The 22,342-nt window shown below is 43.6% G+C and overlaps 1 protein-coding gene across 4 annotated transcripts in view; it reads left to right on the top strand.

Annotated features, from left to right (window-relative positions):
- MTUS2 (microtubule associated scaffold protein 2) overlaps window positions 1–22,342 on the top strand; it is a 645,452-nt gene that overhangs the window by 577,000 nt on the left and 46,110 nt on the right. For 3 of the 4 annotated variants that reach the window (XM_055124406.1, XM_055124395.1, XM_055124399.1), the window contains exon 9: window positions 14,735–14,801. In XM_055124406.1, coding sequence (XP_054980381.1) covers window positions 14,735–14,801 — 67 coding nt within the window. Of the gene's footprint in view, window positions 1–3,168; window positions 3,583–14,734; window positions 14,802–22,342 lie in introns of those variants that run through there. The other variant, XM_004604551.2, reaches the window with a different exon arrangement.

The following is a 22,342-nucleotide window of genomic DNA, read 5'->3' as shown; positions in this document are numbered from 1 at the left end:
ATGAAGTGGGCCACAATCTTGAAGACTTGAAACTGGAAATGGGTGTGTGAGACCCTTTGTGTTGATCTGGTTTTGACTATGTTTAGTCTTTTCAGATATAAAGAAAAGTAAATATGTACAACTCTTGACAAGGCATGCTTCTCAAAATCTGGTTATTTGCTCTGAGGTCTCAGCATTGTCGAAGGCTGGGGCCAACCACAGGCCCATGCCCTTGCAGGCATGAGACAAGAAGCTGACTCCCTTCTTTCTTTGTGTCCTCTCCCTCCCTCATCTCCCAACAATGTTGGCAGTTGCACCAGGACTGTTGCACATAACCCAGGAACACTCTGTAATGCCCCCGTACTGTGCTCTCATCTAGAAGTCTCTGTTTCCTAAGCCACAGAACAGCTCTGCTCAGAAAAATTCTTCCATTATCAGGGAAAATTTTGCTTCTTGGGGCTTCCCTATTCCCGCTGGCTCCTTCCACGACAGGACCTAGGACCTTAGCTTGTTTTGCCTTTAGTAGATTCCCATGGTTCCAAGCCTCTTTCTCCAGTGGAATGCAAGCATCTGCGGGTATGATGCTGGAATCCACACTACTTAAGCTATAATACTTTAAGGCTAAAGAGATAGCATAGTGGGCAGGGCGCTTGCCTTGCATGCAGCTGACCTGGGTTGGATCCCCATATGGTCACCCGAGCACTGCCAGGAGCGGTTTCTGAGTGCAGAGCCAGAAGTAACCCTTCAGTATCATCATGTGTGGCCCAAAAACAAACAAAAAAAGAATAACAAAATATAACACTTTAAGCCATCTAAGTGTACAGTTTAGTCACGTTAAGTAGACTCATGGTTTTGTACAACTAATCTCTAGAATTCTTTTTATCATTTTAAAACTGAAACTCTGTACCCACCAACCAATGCACTGTGCCCATATTCCTGTCCCTGGCAACCACTAGGGACTCTTCTTTTTATCTATATGAATTTGACCACTGTAGGCACCTAATAAATAAGTGGAGCCTTTACATTTTTGTCTTTATATTCCTGGTTTAGTTACAGGGCAAAATGTCCTCAGAGCTCATCCATATTGATGAACCCTGAGCAAGGGTCAGAATTTCCTTACGTTTCCAGATTGTTTATTAAATATTTCATTGTATGGATCACCCCCATGTAGTTTATCCATCCATTTGTGATAGACACAGGATGCTTCCACCTTTTGGCTATTCTGCAAGCATGGAAGTATCAAGGCAAAAATAAACTATAAAAATGTTTTTGCATGGAGCTGAAGTGATAGCAAAAGGGTAGGGCGTTTGCCTTGCATGCGGCCGACCCAGGTTCGATCCCCAACATCCCATATGGTCCCCTGAGCACACCCAGGAATAATTCCTGAGTGCAAAGCCAAGAGTAAACCCTGTGCATGGCTGGGTGTGACCCAAAAAAGAAAAAAAATGTTTTTGCAACAGAGAACCATTTTTATCCCAAGCTTTCAAACGTCTCAGGAAAAACATCTGCCCATGTATAGGCTCAGAGATCTGCAAGCTTCTCTTCCTGAGAAGTCTGCCCAAGCTCCCTGATGAGGACAAATCCATGTTGGCAAGAGGGAATTGTCTCTGTACATCCTGACGTCACATTCCATGCAGTGGTTGCTGTCTTCTTCCTGGGCACTTTGTTTTAAATTAATCAGGATAATGCGTGCTGGCAAGAGGGTGAAAAGTGGAAATTCACTCCCTGGACCCAACTTTCCATTCCCCAAGGGATAACCACTCTGTTATAAACTTTGTGTATTTTTCTAAAAGTGTTATTCTAGACATATAAAATAGAATAGACAATTGTATCTGGTTTTACTTTTGTTATACCTTTAGTTTCTCACTTAATAGTCTGTGCACATTCCATGCACTGGGAAGGTGTTGGGTATCTAGAATATTCCCACTTTCATGCTGTTACAAATGGTGTTGAGTGGGATATCCATATACCCAAATATGTGTGGGCATCTGTATATCCTTGCATATTTATAGTAAAAGTATTAATAAAGGAATATAAGAAAATGGGCATTTGAATTTTGATAGGAAACCAAATTGCCTTCCTAATGGATTATGCTAATTAATCTGCCAGACTTGAAGAAATATTTGACTTATTCCTTCAAATTTAGGGCAAACGTTTCAGTCTGTTTTTATTTGACACCAAATGTCATTTGAATAGCCTATGCTAGTTAATCAAAAGCTACCTGGAAAATCTCAATCAAATTAGTAAAATTATAAAATATAACAACCCTAGCCTGCTTAAAGTTTTAGGCAAATCCGGTGGGAGAAAATACCATTGCATGTTTCTGCAGATTTTAAGATTATTCCTTGGAGACTTGAGGTAACATAAAGTTTATCGTCTAAATATTTGCATCTTTTCAAGATAACTTAAATAGATTTTAAAATACCACTCTTATCTTTGGGCTGGAGCTATAGCACAGTGGTAGGGCATTTGCCTTTCATGCGGTCAGCTGGTGTTCTATTCCTCTGCCCCTCTCGGAGAGCTCGGAGATACTACCAAGAGTATCGGCCCGTGGCATATTGGATATGCCAAAAATAGTAACAATAAGTCTCACAATGAGAGACGTTACTGGTGCCCGCTCAAACAAATCAATGAGCAGCGGGATGACAGTGACAGTGACTCTTATCTTTGGGGAGGGGTGGGTGTTATATCTTCCTACCCTGTTTTTTGATTTTTCACTGTTATGAAGACCTACTCCCCCAAAGCTATTATGCTAATATGCCATAGGGAAATATATCTGCCTCAGTTTTAATTACCGGAACCTCCTGAGTGGTTCTGTTAGCCTGGGCTAGAGATTTCGCTACCGTCTTTCCCTTGTAAAGATGGCATAAAAGCAGGAGAGGGAAAGGGTTCATGATACATAGATCTGACAGTGAGCAGTTGTGGTCCCTTTGGCGGATGGGGTGGTCTAGGAGGGAAGAGCCTTTTGCATCACTGATCACTGTTTTCACTCCGGAAAAACAGCAAGTGGGGCTGGAAGCAGAGCCCAGTGCAGCCCAGCTGGCTCCAGGTCCACGGCCCCGGAGAATCCCAGCGAGTGCAGCCTCTTCTTTTGTGTTTGCAGCGCCGTCCCCAGACGTGTCTGCGTCGCCAGAGGCGCATCTGCGAGCTGGGCGGGCCGGGAGCGGCTGCGGGAGGAGCTGGCGGGCGGTGCTCTCTTGGAGAGGGCACGAATGCTCCTAGTTCAGCCACTACCGAGCTGCTCCCTCGGAGCGTTCCAGGGGCGCAGGGACCCTCCCTCCGCCGGTCCCTCCCTCCTGGGCTCCCGCCCTCCTCCCGCCCCGCAGCAGGATCCCAACGCCGCCCGCCTCCAGGCGCCGCTCCTCCTCCTCGCCTCCCTGGATTCCCGAAGTTATTTAGGGGAAATCAGGTGGCCGAGGGGACCACATGGAAGTTGTGACAGCTCCCAGCGGCGCACCCCTTTCGAGTGAGCCATTACCTACCTCGCCTTAGGAATTACCCGCTGACACATTGAATGAAGGAGGTTCCCTTACCAGCCAGCCTGCCGAGATGGGCCACTGCTGCTGCAAGCCTTATTACTGCCTTCAGTGCCTGGACAAGACGGTACATTGCCTTCCCCTCTCTCTTCTTCCCCCTCCTCCCTGGCAAAGGGCAGAGAGAAAGCCAGCTCGGCCACCTCTGTCTTTCCCTAGCGTGTGCGCGCGCGCGCTTTGTTGCAGAGCTGGGGCAACCCTTCGTGGTTCCAGCGTGTTCACAGAACCACGGTCTCACAGACAGTTCTCTGCAGTGCCTTACATAATTCTGTATCCCTGCAGTCTCGAATGGAACTGTTGCATTTCCCTGACAGAGTGGAGCGGTGCTCAAACATCTTAAAACTAAAGTGCCAAGAAATCCTGGGGAATATTCTTCATGCATTTTAATGTACCTGCAATACCTATTCCTAGTGGAGAATTTAGATGAGCTAAGCTTGTTCCTGTTTACCAGTCGCTACTTTTAAAGTTTACCACGGAATAGAAACAGTATTGGTGCATGTAATTAAGAGTCTTAATATTAGAGAATTAGCCCAGCCCTGCTCTCTCCCTGTGCTTCTTTGCATCTGTGAATAACATAGAGGTGAGAACTTAATGAGCCAGAGAAACTGAGGGCGTGTTGAAATCTTTACAGAAGAAAATTCACAGCCAGGAAGGGAATTGAGAATAGAGCATGAGCCAGAAATGTATGGCAATTCCAAGACAAAGCCTTCCTTTGCTTTTGACATTTGCCTGTGACTTTGCAGAAGGATTAGGAGATGCTTTTAATTTCACAACTGGAAATATGTTGGCAAAAAACCTTGTGTCTGTGGTATATTTTATCACATACTTTTGGATTTCTCAAAATGCATGAAATGGGATTTAGCAAGGGGATGAAATTGCCTCCCTCCCTACCCATCAATTATATACATAGCTTGTGATATAGTAGATGACCAGGTGAAGGAAAATATATAGCTTAATATAAAACTCATTACAGGGAGGTCATTTGGGAACATCCTAGTTATCCATTCTGTTTATGAACTTTGACCTGAAGTAGGGTTACCCACCATCTAGGAAAATCTAACTTATGTCTTAAAAGTCACTTAATATTTTTGCCCTGATACAAATAACTATTTTAATGGGTTTTATTTTAACTACCATGAAATATTCATTCCCATGTTTATGCACTTTTAACAAATAGAAATATAAAACATTTACACTCCGTTGTCTGAAAAATTCAACAGTGAAGGCATTATGCCTTTTTTTTTTAAAGAAAAGTGTCCAGGAAAGGTATGAGGGAAGCTTTGCAGAAATAGTTATATTAAAAGGGAAGTATTAGCTGCATGTGCAACAATAGAAGTTATCATATAAAAGGCCTTTTTTAGAGATCATCTATTTTAAAGAGAATTCACCCTCTTTGTCTCAAATCCAGTTCTTGAAAATCATTATCTCTATGTCAATCATTGAGTCAGAGATTTTAGAAGAATAAATTTCATCTCTTCAGTGTAATGTTGGAGTGACTCTTGAATGTTATAACCTTGAATTTCAGTGTTAAAGCAGGTTACTTTTTACTTATGAAAACTTAGAAGAAAAAACTTTCACTGCCTTGCTCAACTTTCTCATGGTGTTTACACCCACATTTCTTGACTTTTGTGGGCTAAGTTTCTAATTGGAGATTTTAGAAATATGTATTGATAGGTGATAATCTTGGGGATTTAGGATTTCTTTTTTGTTTTAGGAGCCATTATTTTATTTAGTTTCCTGCTTTCCGGGATAACTTCATAGTCTATATTATATGCCAGATCATTTATTTTATTGTGTAGTTACCTAAGCCCCCAGTAAACTCAGTGTTATGGGACTTCTTTCCAATCTTCAACTCTAGACATCAATACTGCTTTAAATCCCATCATAAAATCCTTCAGCCTGTTCATCAACTCAACAAGAAAATATTGGTATGATTTGGAAGAGAATTTATAACATTGTTGGTAAAATCATTGCCAATTATTTTAGTCCAGCTAAACAAACTTTAAAAAAATACATGAACTATATCTTCAAATAAAAGGAAAACTTTTTGAGAAATAAAATTTTGTAAACAGTCTTGTCATAGTGCTGCTAAAGATGTTCAGAAGAGTGGAGCCCATTAAAGGTAATTTTTAACTAATCAGCATCATAAATAGCACCAAAAAATGTAGATCTGAGACTGCTTCTTTAGCATTTCTTTACTAAGGGAAACTGTAAAATCTCACTTAGAGTATAAAGTGAATAGAAAATGTGTTGAATAGGGGTTAGAGAGATAGTACAGTGGGCAAAGCACTTGCCTTGCATGCATCTGACCTGAGTTCGATCCCACATGGTCCCCAAGCCCATCAGGAGTGATCCTTGAGTGCAGAGCCAGGAGTAAGCCCTGAGCACTGTGGATGTGTACCACCTCCTAACCCGCCCCCCTGCTCAAAGTGGTTCTTTTTTTTAAATGTGCAGTATATTAAACTTTGAAAAAAAAATATTTGACAATTTTTACTACTGCTTTAATTAGTGCCTGGTTTTTATGTGGAATGTTGAATTCTTAAAAGGCATGGTCTGCCCTATCGAGCCTGCCAGTTATTTTCTGGCTATACTTTCATCTTTTCCAGAGAAATGGAAAATGGGTAGATGGCAAAAGCATAAAGAATATTAAACATCAATTCAAGACTAGAGCATAATTAACTGAAAGGTATGCAGCACTGACCATACTTATTTTTGGAATTTAGTGCAATGAGAAATCAGTGCTGGAATCAAAAGAGAAGTTTATAGGGAAAAGTGACACGTAAATTACATGTGAATAATAGGGTGGAATTTTAACACACAGGGGAGAAAAAGGAATGTAACTCCCAGCAATAGAGTTTGAGCCAGTTTGATGACAGATGAGAGTGAACACAGCAGGAATCGCCCCCATGGAGATGTGGGGGAATTTGTAGTAGCTATAATTTGATCCGGGATTCTAAAGATGAATTAATAAGTATGGATTCGTCGTGGGGTTTGGAGAGGAGAGCAATCTCCAGAAAAACTCTCCATATATTTTGAAAGGAAAGGTACAACCCAGAAAGACTTTGGGATGCCCAAATGGATCTCAAAACCAGTTCTTATGGATTCTGTGGCCTTGGATCAAACCAGAAAGAGTTCTGTGTATATAGAAACCTTCTTGAGTTGGTGGATCTTAGGAACATTGAAGTGGGGGAAGAGAGTTGGGGATGACAGGGGCATGCACACCTAGCGGTGCTCAGAGCTGACTCCTAACTTGGTATTCAGGCATCACTCCTGGCTCTGTGCTCAGGGATCACTCCTGGCCATGCCATATGGGGCCAGAGAGATAGTACAGTATAACAGGCAGGGCATTTGCTTTGCATGTGGCCAAGCTTTCTTTTTAGAGCAGAAAAATTTAGCTTCCTTAGAATTGTCCATGAAAGTGTTTTAGTTCAGTCATTTAGGCATTTAGTAGTCACAGTGTCTGGTGTCCCCCAAACCCTCTAGCCTGATCCCCTTGAATGCTAGTTATTTGTTAGTGACTCCCTCTTATCCCTTGATCTCTTGATCTAGATCAACTCTGCTTGCCTCGCGTTACTGGTTTAGGCACTGACCATCCCTGTAGGCATCCTCTGCCTTTAGAATTTGTTGTTGATTATAATCTCAGATGTTAATCTTGTTTGTTCTTCTCTCTCCTCTTGATTGAGTTGGAGGTTGGGAGACAGCATTTCACTGTTTTATCCAGGTAGTGTAGTTAATAGAATAGTAATACATTTGGGAAGGGGGTTAGAGAAAGAGAGAATTGTCCAAAATCTTCTTAAAGAAAAAACAAACTTCTTATGACATTCATAAATATATATTTTTTCATAAATATCTTTTTAAAAACTGGGATACTTGCTAATTTCTCTTTTTGTGCTGAGTCCAGAATTTCTCAGCATTGCTTCTTTGGATTCATATTCTTCTCCTTAGGCTCTATAAGTCTCTCTTCTTTCTCATTAATCACTAGTAACCCAGGTTTGGGATGTCTGTCCCTTATCACCTGAAGCTTCTTGGATACGCTAGATGACTTTGTTACCAGTGACTCTTGCCAGTATGCTCAGGGGCAAAGTTTAGACACATGCTTTAAGGATAGTCACTCTGGTTCTTTTTAAACAAGAGATGACTTTGCTTATTTTTCACGTAAGTAGACTTTAACATGTATTTAAGATTATAAAATGTGAATGATACTTTGCCCTTGACCAGACAATATAAATTATCATTGCAGAGTTGAAAAGCAGATAGAAAAATACAGAATACAGTGGCTTCTGTTAATTATGTGTGAGAGAAAATAATACTCATTGATTAGGTCAAAACCTTGCATCGGTACTGCCTTCAAGCCACAATAACTGAAATGAAAAACAGAAGGTCAGTTAACCTCCCAAAGGAATTTTCCATGGAGCTTTATTATGAATCAGACCAATATTCACAATCTTACTGTTGGAAATGAATGCAGCAGTCACTAAAGGTGGTATGAAACCAGCTCTGAAGACTTACATGTTCTACTGTTATCACCTTGTGGCTGGTTCATTATGAAATGTAAAAGGGAATGTTTCCTTGTCAGGACAAAGTTCTACCATATTGAATTAAAACCTATCCCAACCTCATAGTTCTCTGGGGTCAATTAAGAGAATTTAAGGAACAGAGGTGGGATGAAAATTTCTTTGGAATGTTGTTGTATGTGTGTGTCACTTTGAATTTTAAAAATTCACAATAAAAAGTACTTAGATTCTATAAATTTATTACTTCACCCTTCTTCTGTAAGTCTCTTCTGTAAGCAGGGTTTGGTTTGAGGGTAAGGAGAGTAGTCCAGTTCACATGGTGGGATTTTCCTAATTTACCCTGATTTCAGGCTGCAAAGCTAGGAAAGATTAGTTGTAAGTCTTGGGACTTGGGACTGGAGTGATAGCACAGCGGGTAGGGCGTTTGCCTTGCATGCGGCCAACCTGGGTTCGATTCCCAGCATCCCATATGGTCCCCTGAGCATTGCCAGCAGTAATTACTGAATGCAGAGCCAGGAATGACCCCAGTGCATTGCCAGGTATGACCCAAAAAGCAAAAAAAAAAAAAAAAAAAGAAGTAAGTCTTGGGACTTAAATATATGTTTTTAATTTTACATATCTCTCCCCATCTTTTTAAAAAGAAATTTGTACCAAACACCACCAGAACTGGCTCTGGGGTTGCCCTGAGCCTGCTTAGAAGGGTCTTCCCACACACACAAAAATGTGAGTAAGAGAGAATCCCAACAAATCTGATGAATAATGATGTTAGTCATCCGTATGATGTCACGATGATGATTGATGTCAGTCAGTGGAAACTGATGTCAGACCAGTGGATGAAATTTGACAGTAAAAGGAGAAGGGCCCATCTGATCCTAAGGACAAAGTTTCCAGAAGTGGCTGCAGATGATGAGCCTGTCTCTGACTAGGCTCTGCCAAAATTCTCCTGTCACTTCTTCATTCACCCACCCCCAGGAACTTTCCAAACTGCCCCTGCCCCAATAAGTTAAGTTCATTGTTCTATAATTGCTTTTTTAAATACTAATTCTCTAGGAGATATTTTGACCTCTGAAGGCAGAAATATTCCATCTATCATATCTGCCCGGCACCTAGTAAAGGCCAGCAGCAGTAAAGATGTCTGTTTTGCATCGTTTCTAATTTTGGCTAAGTTAAAATCACATCAGATTTACCCAAACTTTGGTTTTAATAAAAAATAAAAATAAATAAATAAAAATAGTTGCTCTTTTGCTTCCTCACTCTCAAGAGAAAGCTTGAATGGCTGGTACCCATGCATAGAATAGCTTGGTAATGCCAACCAGGAGAGGCGTTTTCACTTCTCAGTTTACAAGGGCACCCACATAACTCCCACTGAGCCTTGGGCACACTTGGTGAAAAGAGTATGTGGTAGGCTTGCTTGGTACATGGCCACACATCCACTTGGCTTGAAGTTCATAGAGTGATTAGCAGGTTTCACACTCTACCAGACTTCAGGAAAGATGAAAGGCGGCATTCCCTGGGAGGTCATGAGTGCTTCACCTTGGAAGGATGTGGGCTTCCCTGCCGCTGACCTGCAGTCCGGCACTGTACTTTAGGCCTACAGGAGCTGGATCCTGGCCAAACTTCCTATGGATTCCACTCAAGAATGTTGCATACCACACTCAGGAGACTGGTGAGGGATACAAATATGTTGAGACTGAAGAGATGTGGCAACTTTGTTGGGCTGGAGTGAGTGCTTGCCACATGTCCATTTCCGGTTAGGCCTGTCATGGATGTAAAGAATCATTTGAGAGGAATAGCCTTCTTCAACTGAGAGATTTCTGGATTATCTCATCACCAGGGTTTGGCTGGTTACTAGTGAGTTCTATTTTTAGTCCCTGAGAGTGAAAGCAGGATCTTGGCACCAAGGAGGAATTTCCCACTCATTCCCCATTTAGGGAAGCATGTATCTCATGCAGAGCCTCAGTGGGGGCCGTGCAGATATTCCAATCATCCCTCCATGTCATCACCCTGGACCCAGCTCCAGCTGGGGAATGAAGAGGAATGGTGGCATGTGAGCCTTTCAAAAGGACTCTTTGGGGGTAGGTAAGCTTATCCCTGAATGTTCACCAGAACATATGAGCCTAATGACCCACCTGGGTTCTCCTGGGCCCCCGTAGGTAGACTCTACTGTGCCACAAAGAAAAGAAGGCTCACTTTGTGAGGAAAAAAATTTGAGTGGCAGGTCCCTGTAGGCTCACTTCTGGCCTAAAGGGCAGTGTTCCTTGCACAAACTTTATTTCTCCCATTGCAGGGGAGAGACCATCATTCTGGTTTGACTTGCAGAAAAATCAAAGGAAAGTCATTGATGCAAAGAAATCATGAACTGTAAGAACCAGTATCATTTCAGAAGCAAGCACTTAAGGAAGAAAGAATGCCACCAGACTGCACAGTTTGGCCTCAGTGAGTCATTGCTGAGTGGCCTCTTTAGCAGGAATATATTCAGAGGCCAGCAGGAAGGCTGGGTAAAGTGAAAGGCTGGGTAAAGAGAGGAAAAATCTCAGTCACTCACCTGTCCGCAGTCCCAGTCCCAGGTAGGCAATCCTGAAGAGTCCACACACTGCAGATATACTTACTGGCTTGCTACTGAGAACCAAGGTGTTGAGCAGTGTATGTGTGTGGAGGGGGGAGGGGGAGAGAGTGTGAATACAGTCCTGGGGTTTTTGTTTGGCTTTGTGTTTTCAATAGAACAGAGTGGTCAGGAGCAGACACGGCCTCTCTCCCAGTTAAGCATGAAAAGCCTTATGGTGTGAAGTGCTCAGTTCCAATCCAAAAATCAGTACAGTTTGCATCTTGAGGTTGCAATAGTATCAACCAGGGTAGAAAGAAGAGTTGGTCAATGTTAGAATTTGATGCAGAGAGAGGGCTCTTTTTGTTCTGTTTTGGTTTTTTTTTTTCTTTTTGAGTCACACCCAGTGATGCACAGGGGTTACTCCTGGCTCTGCACTCAGGAATTACTCCTGGTGGTGCTCAGGGGACCATATGGGATGCTGAGATTCGAACCCAGGTCGGCTGCGTGCAAGGCAAACACCCTACCCACTATGTTATCACTCCAGCCCCAGAGAGGGCTCTTAATAAATCCAGTTTTCAACATTTTCTGGCCAGTTCAGAGTATGGTCCTAACTCATAGAGCCTGGGTTTCAGCCTCCATACAGGACATATTTGGGGGGACATAAGTTAGTGTTCCTCAACTGAGAGCCATATGGTGATCTGTGGGCCCCCAGGACAGTGTGAAGGGCCATGGGTGGAAAACAGTCACATTTGAAAGGCCATGGTACAAGACTAGCGGCAACTAATATGTCAGGGGAGTCATGAAGAAGATATACAGCCTGCAAGGGGGTCACAGTGGGGGAAAGGTTGAGAAATATTGGTGTGAGGCTTTCCGAGACGTATGACTGGAGCATGTTTGATAAGGGTTAGCATGAATATAGGCCAATAGCCAGAGTCATCCAAGGTGAGGTATATTCCTTGCCATTTTAGCCATCACATTTGTTGTTTATCTTGGGCAGCTGACCCATCCTTGTTAAACCATTTGGTGGCTGTAGTTAGGCACAGGTTCGTTCTGTGAGCTATGCTTCGAAAGGGTGCGCTAAGGGAGGCCTCATTGACTTTCTCCATCTTTCTCAGTGGCCTCAGCATCTCCAGTGAAGAGAGAGTGCAGCCAGCATCTCTCAGCTCACTTGTTTTCTTTCTATTTCCCCTTCTGCCTCTTCTCTCTTCCTATCCCATTTTTATTCTCTCACTTGATTCCTCTCTGTCTTAGTCACATGTCTCCTAGAGCTAAGATGGAAGGGCAGACCTGGGGCAGGAGCAGGTCTAACTTTAAAGATCTTCCTGTGGGGATGGAGCGATAGCACAGCATGTAGGGCATTTGCCTTGCACACAGCTGACCCGGGTTCGATTTCCAGCATCCCATACGGTCCCCTGAGCACTGCCAGGAGTAATTCCTGAGTACATGAGCCAGGAGTACCCCTGTGCATCACCGGGTGTGACCCAAAAAAAATAAAAATAAAGATCTTCCTGAGTCTTCCCGGCCACACTCAGCATCCTCCCCCCCAAATTCCCTCCTTGCTGCGCCTCAGGCCACTCCCCCCACCCCAAATTTCCAATTCTTCACATGGGAGACATGTAGGGTGATGACTGTGATCCGGGAGATTGCAAGGCCAGTTGCAAGGATATGTACAAAACATGGGCTTGAATTAGAAATTATAGTGGATTTGTTGTTTTATAAAGTTCTGGCCATCCTCTGCCTGATCAGGGACCCAGTCTTTGCACCTTTCAGCTGATTCCAGCCTGAGAAGCATGCTCTTTACTTCTCTGGCTGAGCTTAAGAATTCAAGAAGATGAGGGTGCAAAATCATCTTTGCTAGTTAAAACAAGTTGGTTTTCCCACTAGTTTGAGATTAATTATGGTAAGCGCTAAAATTGGCTCTCTCTGGAATACCAAATTTTCTTAACTTTTATTAACACTTTGAATATCCACCAGTCATATTTTACTGCTGTTGGAACATGTAAACAGTCCCTGTGATCATCTCATCAGTACATTTTCCCTGTTCTGAGTTCCCCAGGGGATCAAACAAGGAATGAACTGTAAAAAAATAAATAAAGCAGAAAACTTCTAAATCCATTGAGATAATTAATATGGAAAAGCTCGTATTATCACTATAGATGTTATCCAGTTGCAAGTTAAAGAAGAGGAAACCATGGAAATATAATACTCACACACATAGAGCCTGCTAAGTGTAAGGTGCTGTACTAAATACTTAACAAATATAAACTTACTTTATTCAGACAATGTGCAGTGGGCCTGGCATAGAAGGAGCCTCGATTTGTGATTACATGCTCTGCTGTCTTTTCTGGCCTTTAAATTCAGGGAAGGATGCTATGGATTGAGATGGAAAAGAGAGAGTTCCTGCAGTAAGATAGGAAGGGTCCTCTCATCATTAGTTATTGCTACATATTCTGAAGAAAGTCATCATCTAATGATTTTTGATATCTCTAAATTAAATTACTCTCAGTTATTGAAAAATGGTTTTATGGGGGTGTAATGAACATCATTACATTGTATAGCCGATGCCCTCGTGTAATCCGCATGCCTCCCCTCCACACAGCCTCACTCACACCAATGGATCTAGCTCTAAATGCAGCAAATCTAGAGAAAAAGTATGACGATTATCTAGTCACATTAAAGACAGGTGTTTGGAGGCATGGAATCCTAGTCAAAGATGGTTAATGGAGAAAGAACAGTTACAAGGCCTGGTGATATTAGTGCTAGATACTCAGAGTCTCTTGCCCACATGCCTGGCTGTCTTCTCCGGGGCCCCTCAGAGGGGATGGGCTGCAGCTTCCCTCCCCGCCCTGAGCAGAGCTTCCGGTGGCCGAAGACCTCCAGAACCTAGCCACAGCCATGCTCAAGACCCCTCTCCACACGTTCAGACAAGCCTCACACATGAAGGTACCGGCAGAGGAACCCAGGTGTGTGTAATCCCATCAATGGCCAACATCCAGAGACTTAAAAGCAAGCTCCCAGAAGCGATATCTTATAACCTACTTCTCCCTCTGGAAGAAACTAGCAAGCTACTGAGATTTTCCTGCCCACATGGGAGAGCCTCGCAAGCTTCCCATGGTGTATTCATATGCCAAAGCCAGTAACAAGCTGTATTTCATTCCTCTGACCCTAAAAGAGCCTCCAATGCGGCATCGTTGGGAAGGCTGAGTAGAGAGAGGCTTCTAAAATCTCAGGGATAGGACAAATAGAGAGGTTACTGAGACCGCTCGAGAAATTCGATGATCAACGGGATTTCGTGATCATGTTCGTGACTCATAGTTTTAGCCAGTAGCCTGCTCTATGATATATTTGCTAGAGGAGTCTATTCTATAGAATGGCAGAGACTCTGAAGGCCTATGTTTTGGGTATCTCTAAGTATGTCCTAGTTTTTAGTAGTTTTAGTAAAATAAGTGTATATGTTTAAATAATTCACTATTCCAGATTACAAATTCACTGTATCTCTTTTGCATCATAGAATGTATTTAATCAGAAAGCAACTCAGCTACAAATAGCATTACTAGCACTAAATACTACTTCAAGTGAGTTTTCCTTTTATTCCTTCTATCTGATGCTGATAAGTAGAACCAAAAAACTTGGAAAATTTAGTTTTATTATAAAGAGAAATGTTTCATGTTAAGTTTCCGAATTGTTACTTACTAGGTAGCTAATGGCACATGTGTAGATCAAAGGGTAAGTTTAAAGGGACAGCTGGAAAAATAAGCATTTACACCCCCCCAGCCCCTGTGAAAATTATGACACGGAAATTATGGCATGTCAAAAACTAATAATAGTATTAACAATGTTTAATAATATAATGATAGTCAAGGAGGATGTAGGACATAGATATGCAGAGAAGAATAGGACAATATCTGCAAGGAAGCAATATTGACAAAAGAACAACTATAGGATTTGTTCGTAGTCTATTGCCAGCTTTGATTTGAATGTGGTACAGATGAATGAGTCAGACTTGGCTTTGGAAGTTTCCAATATGCTTATATAAGAAAAAATATGATCCTATTAAGGGCTAGAATGATGGATATTTGCTTAGCTTGATTCATTAATTAAACATGTGTGAGTGCTTATCTAGCATCAAAGGGGACTCTCAGTATCCGTTTTGTGTCTTTCAGAATGAAAGTGCCGTTGTGAAGGGGAAAGAGCTGTCAGTGGAACTTGCAAACATCAGGGATGAAGTTGGTAAGTAGAACACTGGACACAAGGAACATAAGGAATGTCCTTTCCCAGTGCCCGTGACTCTGTCACAAAAGCAATTATGTCTCGTGTAATAAGCCTTGTAAACCTGCTCAACAAATGAAGCCCCTTCCCCTGCGCAGTGGCGGCTGGCGGCCGCCTTGCGGGGCGTCATCATTTTGATGGCTGTTATTATACAGACAGACTCGTAACAGCTCGCAGTGGAACTAATCAGGCCTTGACTCAGCTCACCGCAGATGGCAGCTCATCTAGCCGTCTGAGTCGTGTGCTGACAAGCACTCCTCCTCCCATCAGCACCCCAGGGCTTGGACAGGGCTCCAAGCGACCCTGTGCAACTTTGGTGGGTAAATGAAGTGGTCCCTGTAGGGACCCGTCACACAGGCTTGTCGCCCCCGGACAGCCTCCCATGATGCACTCTGCGGCAGAGAATATCAGTCTGGGTGGATTGACAATGCTGGGGTTATTGGGGAAATGTGACACCTTTGGCCAATAGGATGGTAATGTTCTGTGGGAACGATGAGAGATTTCACACATTCAGGATGCACCCCAGTCCTGCAAAGAGATGAGTTTTCCCTGGAAGCCACAGATCAGGTCACGTCTGTGTCATGCTCCTGGACCGCATTCCTCTCTGGAGCATCTGTACTTCCATTGTCCCAGGAGGAGTGAAGGGGGAATGAAGGGGGAATGAGCAAGGCCTGTTCCCTGGCACCTCCCCTTCGACTTGTGTGGCCCTGGTGCAGCCCACCATGTGCAAAGTTACTCCTCCACGAACCCCTCAGGTGCCCCAGCCACCCTCATCTTCCATTGTCCAGGGCCTTTTCCTCCAATTGAGCCCTGCAAATAGATACAGAAGCCACCAGGAGCTCGGACCTATGGGTGCACAAATGTAGCTCCTCCCACTCCTTTCTTTATTTAACCTTTTTTTCCCCCTTTCGCTGTGAGTTCTGTGACTTTCTTTTGTGACTGAAAGTGGTCAGCAGTTACCTCTTCTCCCCAGTATGATCATGCCCCATAGTGAGGCAGGAAAATCCAGTTCTTCACTCCCAGCTCTCCTTGCGCGACCAGAAGAGAGCAGCAAGCCTGACCTCACAGCAGGGAATCTCAGTGTGTGAACAAGATGTGGAAGGATCTGGTGGACATGTCCTGTGAAACCATGGTCCCCTGAGCCTCTCCAAGATATGCCTAGGTCCCTCGGGGCTTCCACGGCTCGGTGCTCACACATGGCCTTTAGAAGTGTTGAAGCACTCTGTCCCGCAGGTTCCCTCCTGAGGAGGAGAGATGGCTAAAGCAGGTGTTGGCATGAAGCAAGCAGCTCTCACAGCTGCTGGACACATGGAACCTCGAGGCTGCAGAGAGGTGAAACCTCCCACTTGCAGAGAATATCTCTCCTGAGAGACGGCTACAGTCCGTGTTGGGCAGGTTTTCCCCTTCCATCCTGCTGGGTGAGCTGAGCCAAATCCTAGGCCTTGTAGGCTCTCTGCTTTCGGGACACTTCCGAGTACAGCAGGAACCACACAAGGATGACATTGTCAGGATGTGTTTTGTTTTTAAATCTGGTTTGCTGTTTGCATTGGTGCTAAGAATAGAAGCAGATCTCTCCTGCCAAAGCTTTGGGGTGTAGGGATGGACAGGAGGCCTTGGCAGCACCACAGACAGCTCTTTCAGACCAGCAGACACTGGAGCAGCATTCCCTGGGCCCCTGTGGGCAGGACATTTGGGCAGGGAACTGGAAGGTGCAAACTCGAGTCTCTTGACCTGCTGTGTAAGGAAGAGGCAAATGTGACTGGCTGGTCCTCCTCAGTCCTATCTCCTTTCCTCCAGCTGTGGTCTGGTCAGCCTGGGCCCACTGGGGTCACCTGGGGGGAGTGTGGTGCAGGAGGTCAGGTGTTACTTCTTTTATTTATTTATTTATCTATCTATCTATTTATTTATTTATTTATGCTTTTGAGCCACACTCAGCAGTGCTCAGGGGATACTCCTGAGCAGGTGGTGTATTCAGGAATCATTCAGAAATCATTCCTGGCAGTGCACAGGGACTATGTCGGGTGCCAGAGATCAAACCCAGGTCGGCTGTGTGCAAGGCAAATGCCCTGTATTATTGCTGTATTACTAATTATTAATTACTATTACTAATACTGTACTGTTACTCTGGCCTCCAGCAGGTGTTATTTCTAGAGGCTGTAAACTCAGACATGGAAAGAAGGAAAAAACTGAAAACAGTCAGAGTGATTTAGGGACACATGTTGCAGAATCCAGAATGCGGCTAACTTCTGTCCCCAAACCGGAAGTGGCTGCTTCAGCTTTTTCAGATTTGTAAAGCTGTTTCACTGCATCCCGCCAGTACTTGTCCCTCAGTAGCCATCCACTGTGTGGAGCAGCATATCTCAACCAGTGGTCGGGCTGTGGGCCCTCAGCTTAGTCTAAGCTCCCACAGATGAAAGTCATGTCAATGGGAGATGACCGCAACTAGAGGGGCCAATTGGTAGGAAAGGTGGGCGGCCAGGAAGGAAATAAGGGCAGAAGGGAGCTAGGGTCAGAAAGTCAACTCTCCATGGTGGAAATAAGTTCCTTCAAAGGATTTTAGCAATTCGCCATAACCAGCTTTACTTATGGCTCTTTCTTTCTTTCTTTCTTTCTTTCTTTCTTTCTTTCTTTCTTTCTTTCTTTCTTTCTTTCTTTCTTTCTTTCTTTCTTTCTTTCTTCCTTCCTTCCTTCCTTCCTTCCTTCCTTCCTTCCTTCCTTCCTTCCTTTCTTTCTTTCTTTCTTTCTTTCTTTCTTTCTTTCTTTCTTTCTTTCTTTCTTTCTTTCTTTCTTTCTATTATTTTATTTTAGGCACCATTCATGGTACGGTTTTATGCTTACAGCGTTCCAGCACCCTCCACCTTAGTGTCCACTTCCCTGCACCACTGTCCCAGTGTCCTCACTCCTCACTCCTCCCATCCTGTCCCATGCTCTATCACTCAGTGCTGTGGTACAACAGAGTGAGCATATTTAAGGGTGAAATTTAGTCATCCCTTTTTAGTTCCCCAGGTATTTTGTGGGAAAGGGAGGCACACCTGGCTTGCTCTCAGGGACTATTCTTGATCTTGTGCTCAGGAATGGCCCCATCCCACAATGCTCAGGGATCAAATCAGGTCACAGCCAGTGAAGCCACATGCAAAGTACCCTCGCTCCAGTCTTATCTCTCAGGCCCCAATATCCCCCAGCATTTTGAAGAATCACCTGAAGATCAATAAACTACATCAGAGGAACGGGGGTTTGGGTGAAGTCACAAGGGAGGGAGAGGAGGTGAGTAATGGCAGACCTGTGAAGTCATGGCAGTAGCCAGGAGCTCAGGCAGTGGAGGGCCTGGTGAGGAAAGCAGGTACAGGGTAGAAAGGGAAACAGGACGGTAAAGCACCCAAGGCCAGTTGCTGGCTGGGAAGTGACATGGCATGTCCAGCTCTGGGAACGTATAAGAGCCGCGTTTCTTCTTTTCCTCCCTCACCTCAGCCTTCAGAGGAGGCCCATCAGTTCTGAGTCAGCTCCAACTGGGGTGCAGCTCCCAAGTTGGGACCAATCACAGAAAGCAATTCCCTGGTGATACACTCAACATTGTGCAATACATCCGTCTTTGATAGAGTGATGACAGAATTTTCCAGAAAGCTTGTGCCTTGACTGGCACCCCCTACCAGAGATTTTCCTTTGTGTTGTCCCACACTGAGAGTCCTCAACAACAAGAGTTTTAGTTGTTCTGAACATTCTGACCATTGATTTACAGAATATCTCCTAGCCAGTGACTTTTGCTGAGACCATCTTTGATATCAGATATGTGATAATTTTTCCATACCAATAGCTGCTTCCTGCGACCAGCCTGGAGTCCAGTGTGTCTATCTGCTTTTGGCATTGACAAGCTAAAGTTAGTCCCAACCCCACATCCATCTCGCCAGGCTACCCCCACATCAGACAGCAGATGCAAGCCCCAGGGGGCACCCGTACCTCCTCAGAATTAAAGTGCAGCTGAGTAAATTGAGAGGTATAATTGAACAATTATAAACAACGCTTCTTTTTTTTTAATTTATTTATTTTTTAATTAATGAGTCACAGTGAGGGTACAGTTACAGATTCACACATTTTCGTGCTTGTTTTTCCCTCATGCAATGTTCGAGAGCCCATCTCTCCACCAGTGTCCATTCTCCACCACCAATGAACTCAGTATCCCTCCCACCCCCCAGTCCTATCCCCCCCCAACCCACCCCACCTCTGTGGCAGGGCATTCCAGTTTAAACAACGCTCCTTATTGAACTTTATTAAACAATTCATGATTTTGGAAGCATCCTACCTAACAAGAAATAAGTAACTCCAAGATACTATAAATGGAAAGTTCTTGTACTTAGAGGGTGAGACTGTAGCACTGTACACTGTCATCCCATTTTTCATCAATTTGCTTGAGCGGGCACCAGTGACATCTCCATTGTGAGACTTGTTACTGTTTTTGGCATATCGAATACACCACAGGTAGCTTGCCAGGTTCTGCCATGCAGGCGGGATACTCTCTGTAGCTTGCCTGGCTCTCTGAGAGGGACGGGGGAATCGAACCTGAGTCGGCTGCGTGCAAGGTAGATGCCCTATCCACTGTGCTATCACTCCAGTCCTGAGGGTGAAATTAGGAGAAAAAAAATTTTCAAGGGTATGAGAAGGTAGCAAGACCCTGAGTTCAGTCTCTGGCACTGCATGGCCCTTGTGGTGTAGCTCTTAGCAGTACAGGCTAGAGCCCAGTGGACCCAAGCATAGCCCACAGGGAAAGGCAGTGGGTCTTTTATTTCCCCCACTTTATTTAAACACCGTGGTTTACAAAGTTGTTCATGATTATTTGTTACAGGAATTCAATATTCCAACATCAATATCACCACCACTGTCTTCTTTCCTCCACCATTGTCTCCACTTTCCCAGCCACCACTCAAAGCTGTCCCCATAGCAGACCCACAATAATTTATTTTATATTGCTGTTACCACTAAATGGCTAATGGAATGATCAAAAATATTTACATAGAAGAAACTTTGTAAAAAATTTTATATCTTGCCATGGGGACATATAGTCCTTGGGTTTACTAAGCTATTGTTGTAAGTTAAGCCTTCTGTGTTATATTTTTGTTAGTCAACATTGTTTGGCTTCTGCATTACATCCCATCCAATCTCGTGTGCTACTACTGGGATGTCAGTGTTGTAGAGTTAGAAGTTGGTCCTGGTAAGTACTTAAGTGGAAGACTATGCATCTTATACAGATTACTTTCTCCTGCTGACCAGAAAATTCCAGATTGATTGGTTTAAAAGGTACTCCTGTCACTCATGAAGATCAAAGTGTTTCCAGAGTTCAATGCCAAGATAGAGGGCAAAGCTCAATGACCAAGACCAGTGTTCATTAGTTGCCCAATTACAGAGAAGGGTTTATCCAGTTCATGGTTCCTACCTTGTAGGAACACCAACATATAGCATTTCAAAATTGGTCCAGATCTTAGTGAATATCGCCTGCCCACTGTATTTTATTTATCCTTGAAGTAAGGGCTCTAGCATTGCTCTGAAACCTGGGGCCATGAGAGTCACATCCACAGGTAATTCCCAGGGGCTACGAGTGCTACACCCAGTATTGGCTGAAGAGGCATGAGCTACAGGGATTAGAACTCATGCATGCCAACCATCTCTTGTGCTATCTCTCATTTGAAATCACTGCATTTTAAATACTTGTAAGCAGATTTTATCATAATTCTTAGCTAAGACTGTGATATCTGTGAGAAGCAATGAAAAGAAAACATTTCTGAACAAATAGTCACTGATCACCATGTACAGCAATTACCCTGGATAGCTTTGGGAGGAAGTTTTACATTGTGTTGACACTCCCTTCCAGTTAGCAGCTAAAATGCACTCACAGCCGACTCCTGACAGCTACTGCTTCCCACAGGCACAGAATGTCCTTTGAGCTATTTGTAACCTGTTTCAAGGTACCATCAGTGTCACTGAAACAGCTCTGTACTCTCAGAATTGACATGCAAAGGCCATTTAGGATGACCAAGACTTGAATGAAGGCATGCAGGAAGGGAAAGAGCACTTTCCTCTGAGCACCTTTGATGCCTGCTGCCCAGTGAATATTCATGCCCTGGACCAAGGGATGCCATGACTATTTCTAGGAGGAATACACAATTTCCTTTGAGCATAGCTCTGGAAAGGAATCCATATTTGTTTATTCTTTATTCTTTCTGTGTAGAAGGACCTTTTCTCAGATATTCTTGAATAGTTCCAAAACATCCTGTCCTGCTTATAGACTAGAATGTTACTCTGAGCATCTAGGTTTCTGCCATGTATTGCTGTTTTGCAACAATGAGGAAACCACTTGTGAATTAGTTTTTCCCTCTGGTATTATTTTCTTAGGAACCATGAGTACTTCATACTATTAAGAACCAATTGTGTTCTCATACTGGTTCTCAATAGTGTAAATCAATCATTTTTGCTAGGACTTTACACTATAAACTCATCTGTATATGAAATGTCTATATTCTGTAAGTCAAGATGACCCAATAATGGTACATTTAAGTATAGTATATTTATTTATTTTTTTTTTTGGGCTTTTGGGGTCACACCCGGCGATGCACAGGGGTTACTCCTGGCTTTGCACTCAGGAATCACTCCTGGCAGTGCTCAGGGGACCATATGGGATGCTGGGATTCGAACCCGGGTCGGCCGAGTGCAAGGCAAACGCCCTACCCGCTATGCTATCACTCCAGCCCCAGTATAGTATATTTAAAGTTGTTCTATAAAGAGAAAATTAAGTGGGATTAAATGGGTTTATTCTTCCTCCCTTTCTCCTATCTCGAAAGAGAAATCTCACTCTGTCTGCTCTGTCTGTCTGTCTCTCTCTCTCACACACACACACATACACACTCTCATCAATAAGAACAGACACTAATACCCAATTGTTTACCTGAATGTTGTTTAAGTTGGAGCCTTTTGAGGTTCAAGAGTCAGTCCCTGTGGAGTGACGGCCATTGCTATCATCAGAGCATTTCATCTTTATTTCCAAGACATGATAGTTTAACCTTTTCTTTGGAGTTGGCCTAACAGGAAGCAGAATCCAGCATTGTATCAAGGAGGAGAAGCAGAGATATTGGACATAGATGTAGTATTTCTTTTTTAATCACACCTTAACATTTTCCAGAAAGTGTAGTTCTCAAAATATGAGTCCCAGTTTTTGGATGATGTAGCCTTTCCAGAAATATCAGGAAGTGCTTGGATGTATAAGATCATCTTCCTAGATGCATGTTTCCTTGGAGGCCTTGTGCTTTGAGCTGTTGACTGTGAGAGGTGGATGTTTACAGTCCTCTTTCAGGCAAAGGTGAGGGATGACATCACAGTCTCGCATGACTGCCCTATTAGAAGAAAAGGCTGAGCCGTAAAAACAGCATGTATGAAGTCCCGAGAGGAATTCAATAGGCCTAGTGCATGCATGCAGAGAGACCCTGGCTTTGCATGCAGGGAGGCTGGTTTGATCAGAG

The sequence above is a fragment of the Sorex araneus genome, chromosome 1 (genome assembly GCF_027595985.1).
Source record: "Sorex araneus isolate mSorAra2 chromosome 1, mSorAra2.pri, whole genome shotgun sequence".
Taxonomy (NCBI): domain Eukaryota; kingdom Metazoa; phylum Chordata; class Mammalia; order Eulipotyphla; family Soricidae; genus Sorex; species Sorex araneus.
This window is presented reverse-complemented; position numbering and strand designations above follow the sequence as displayed.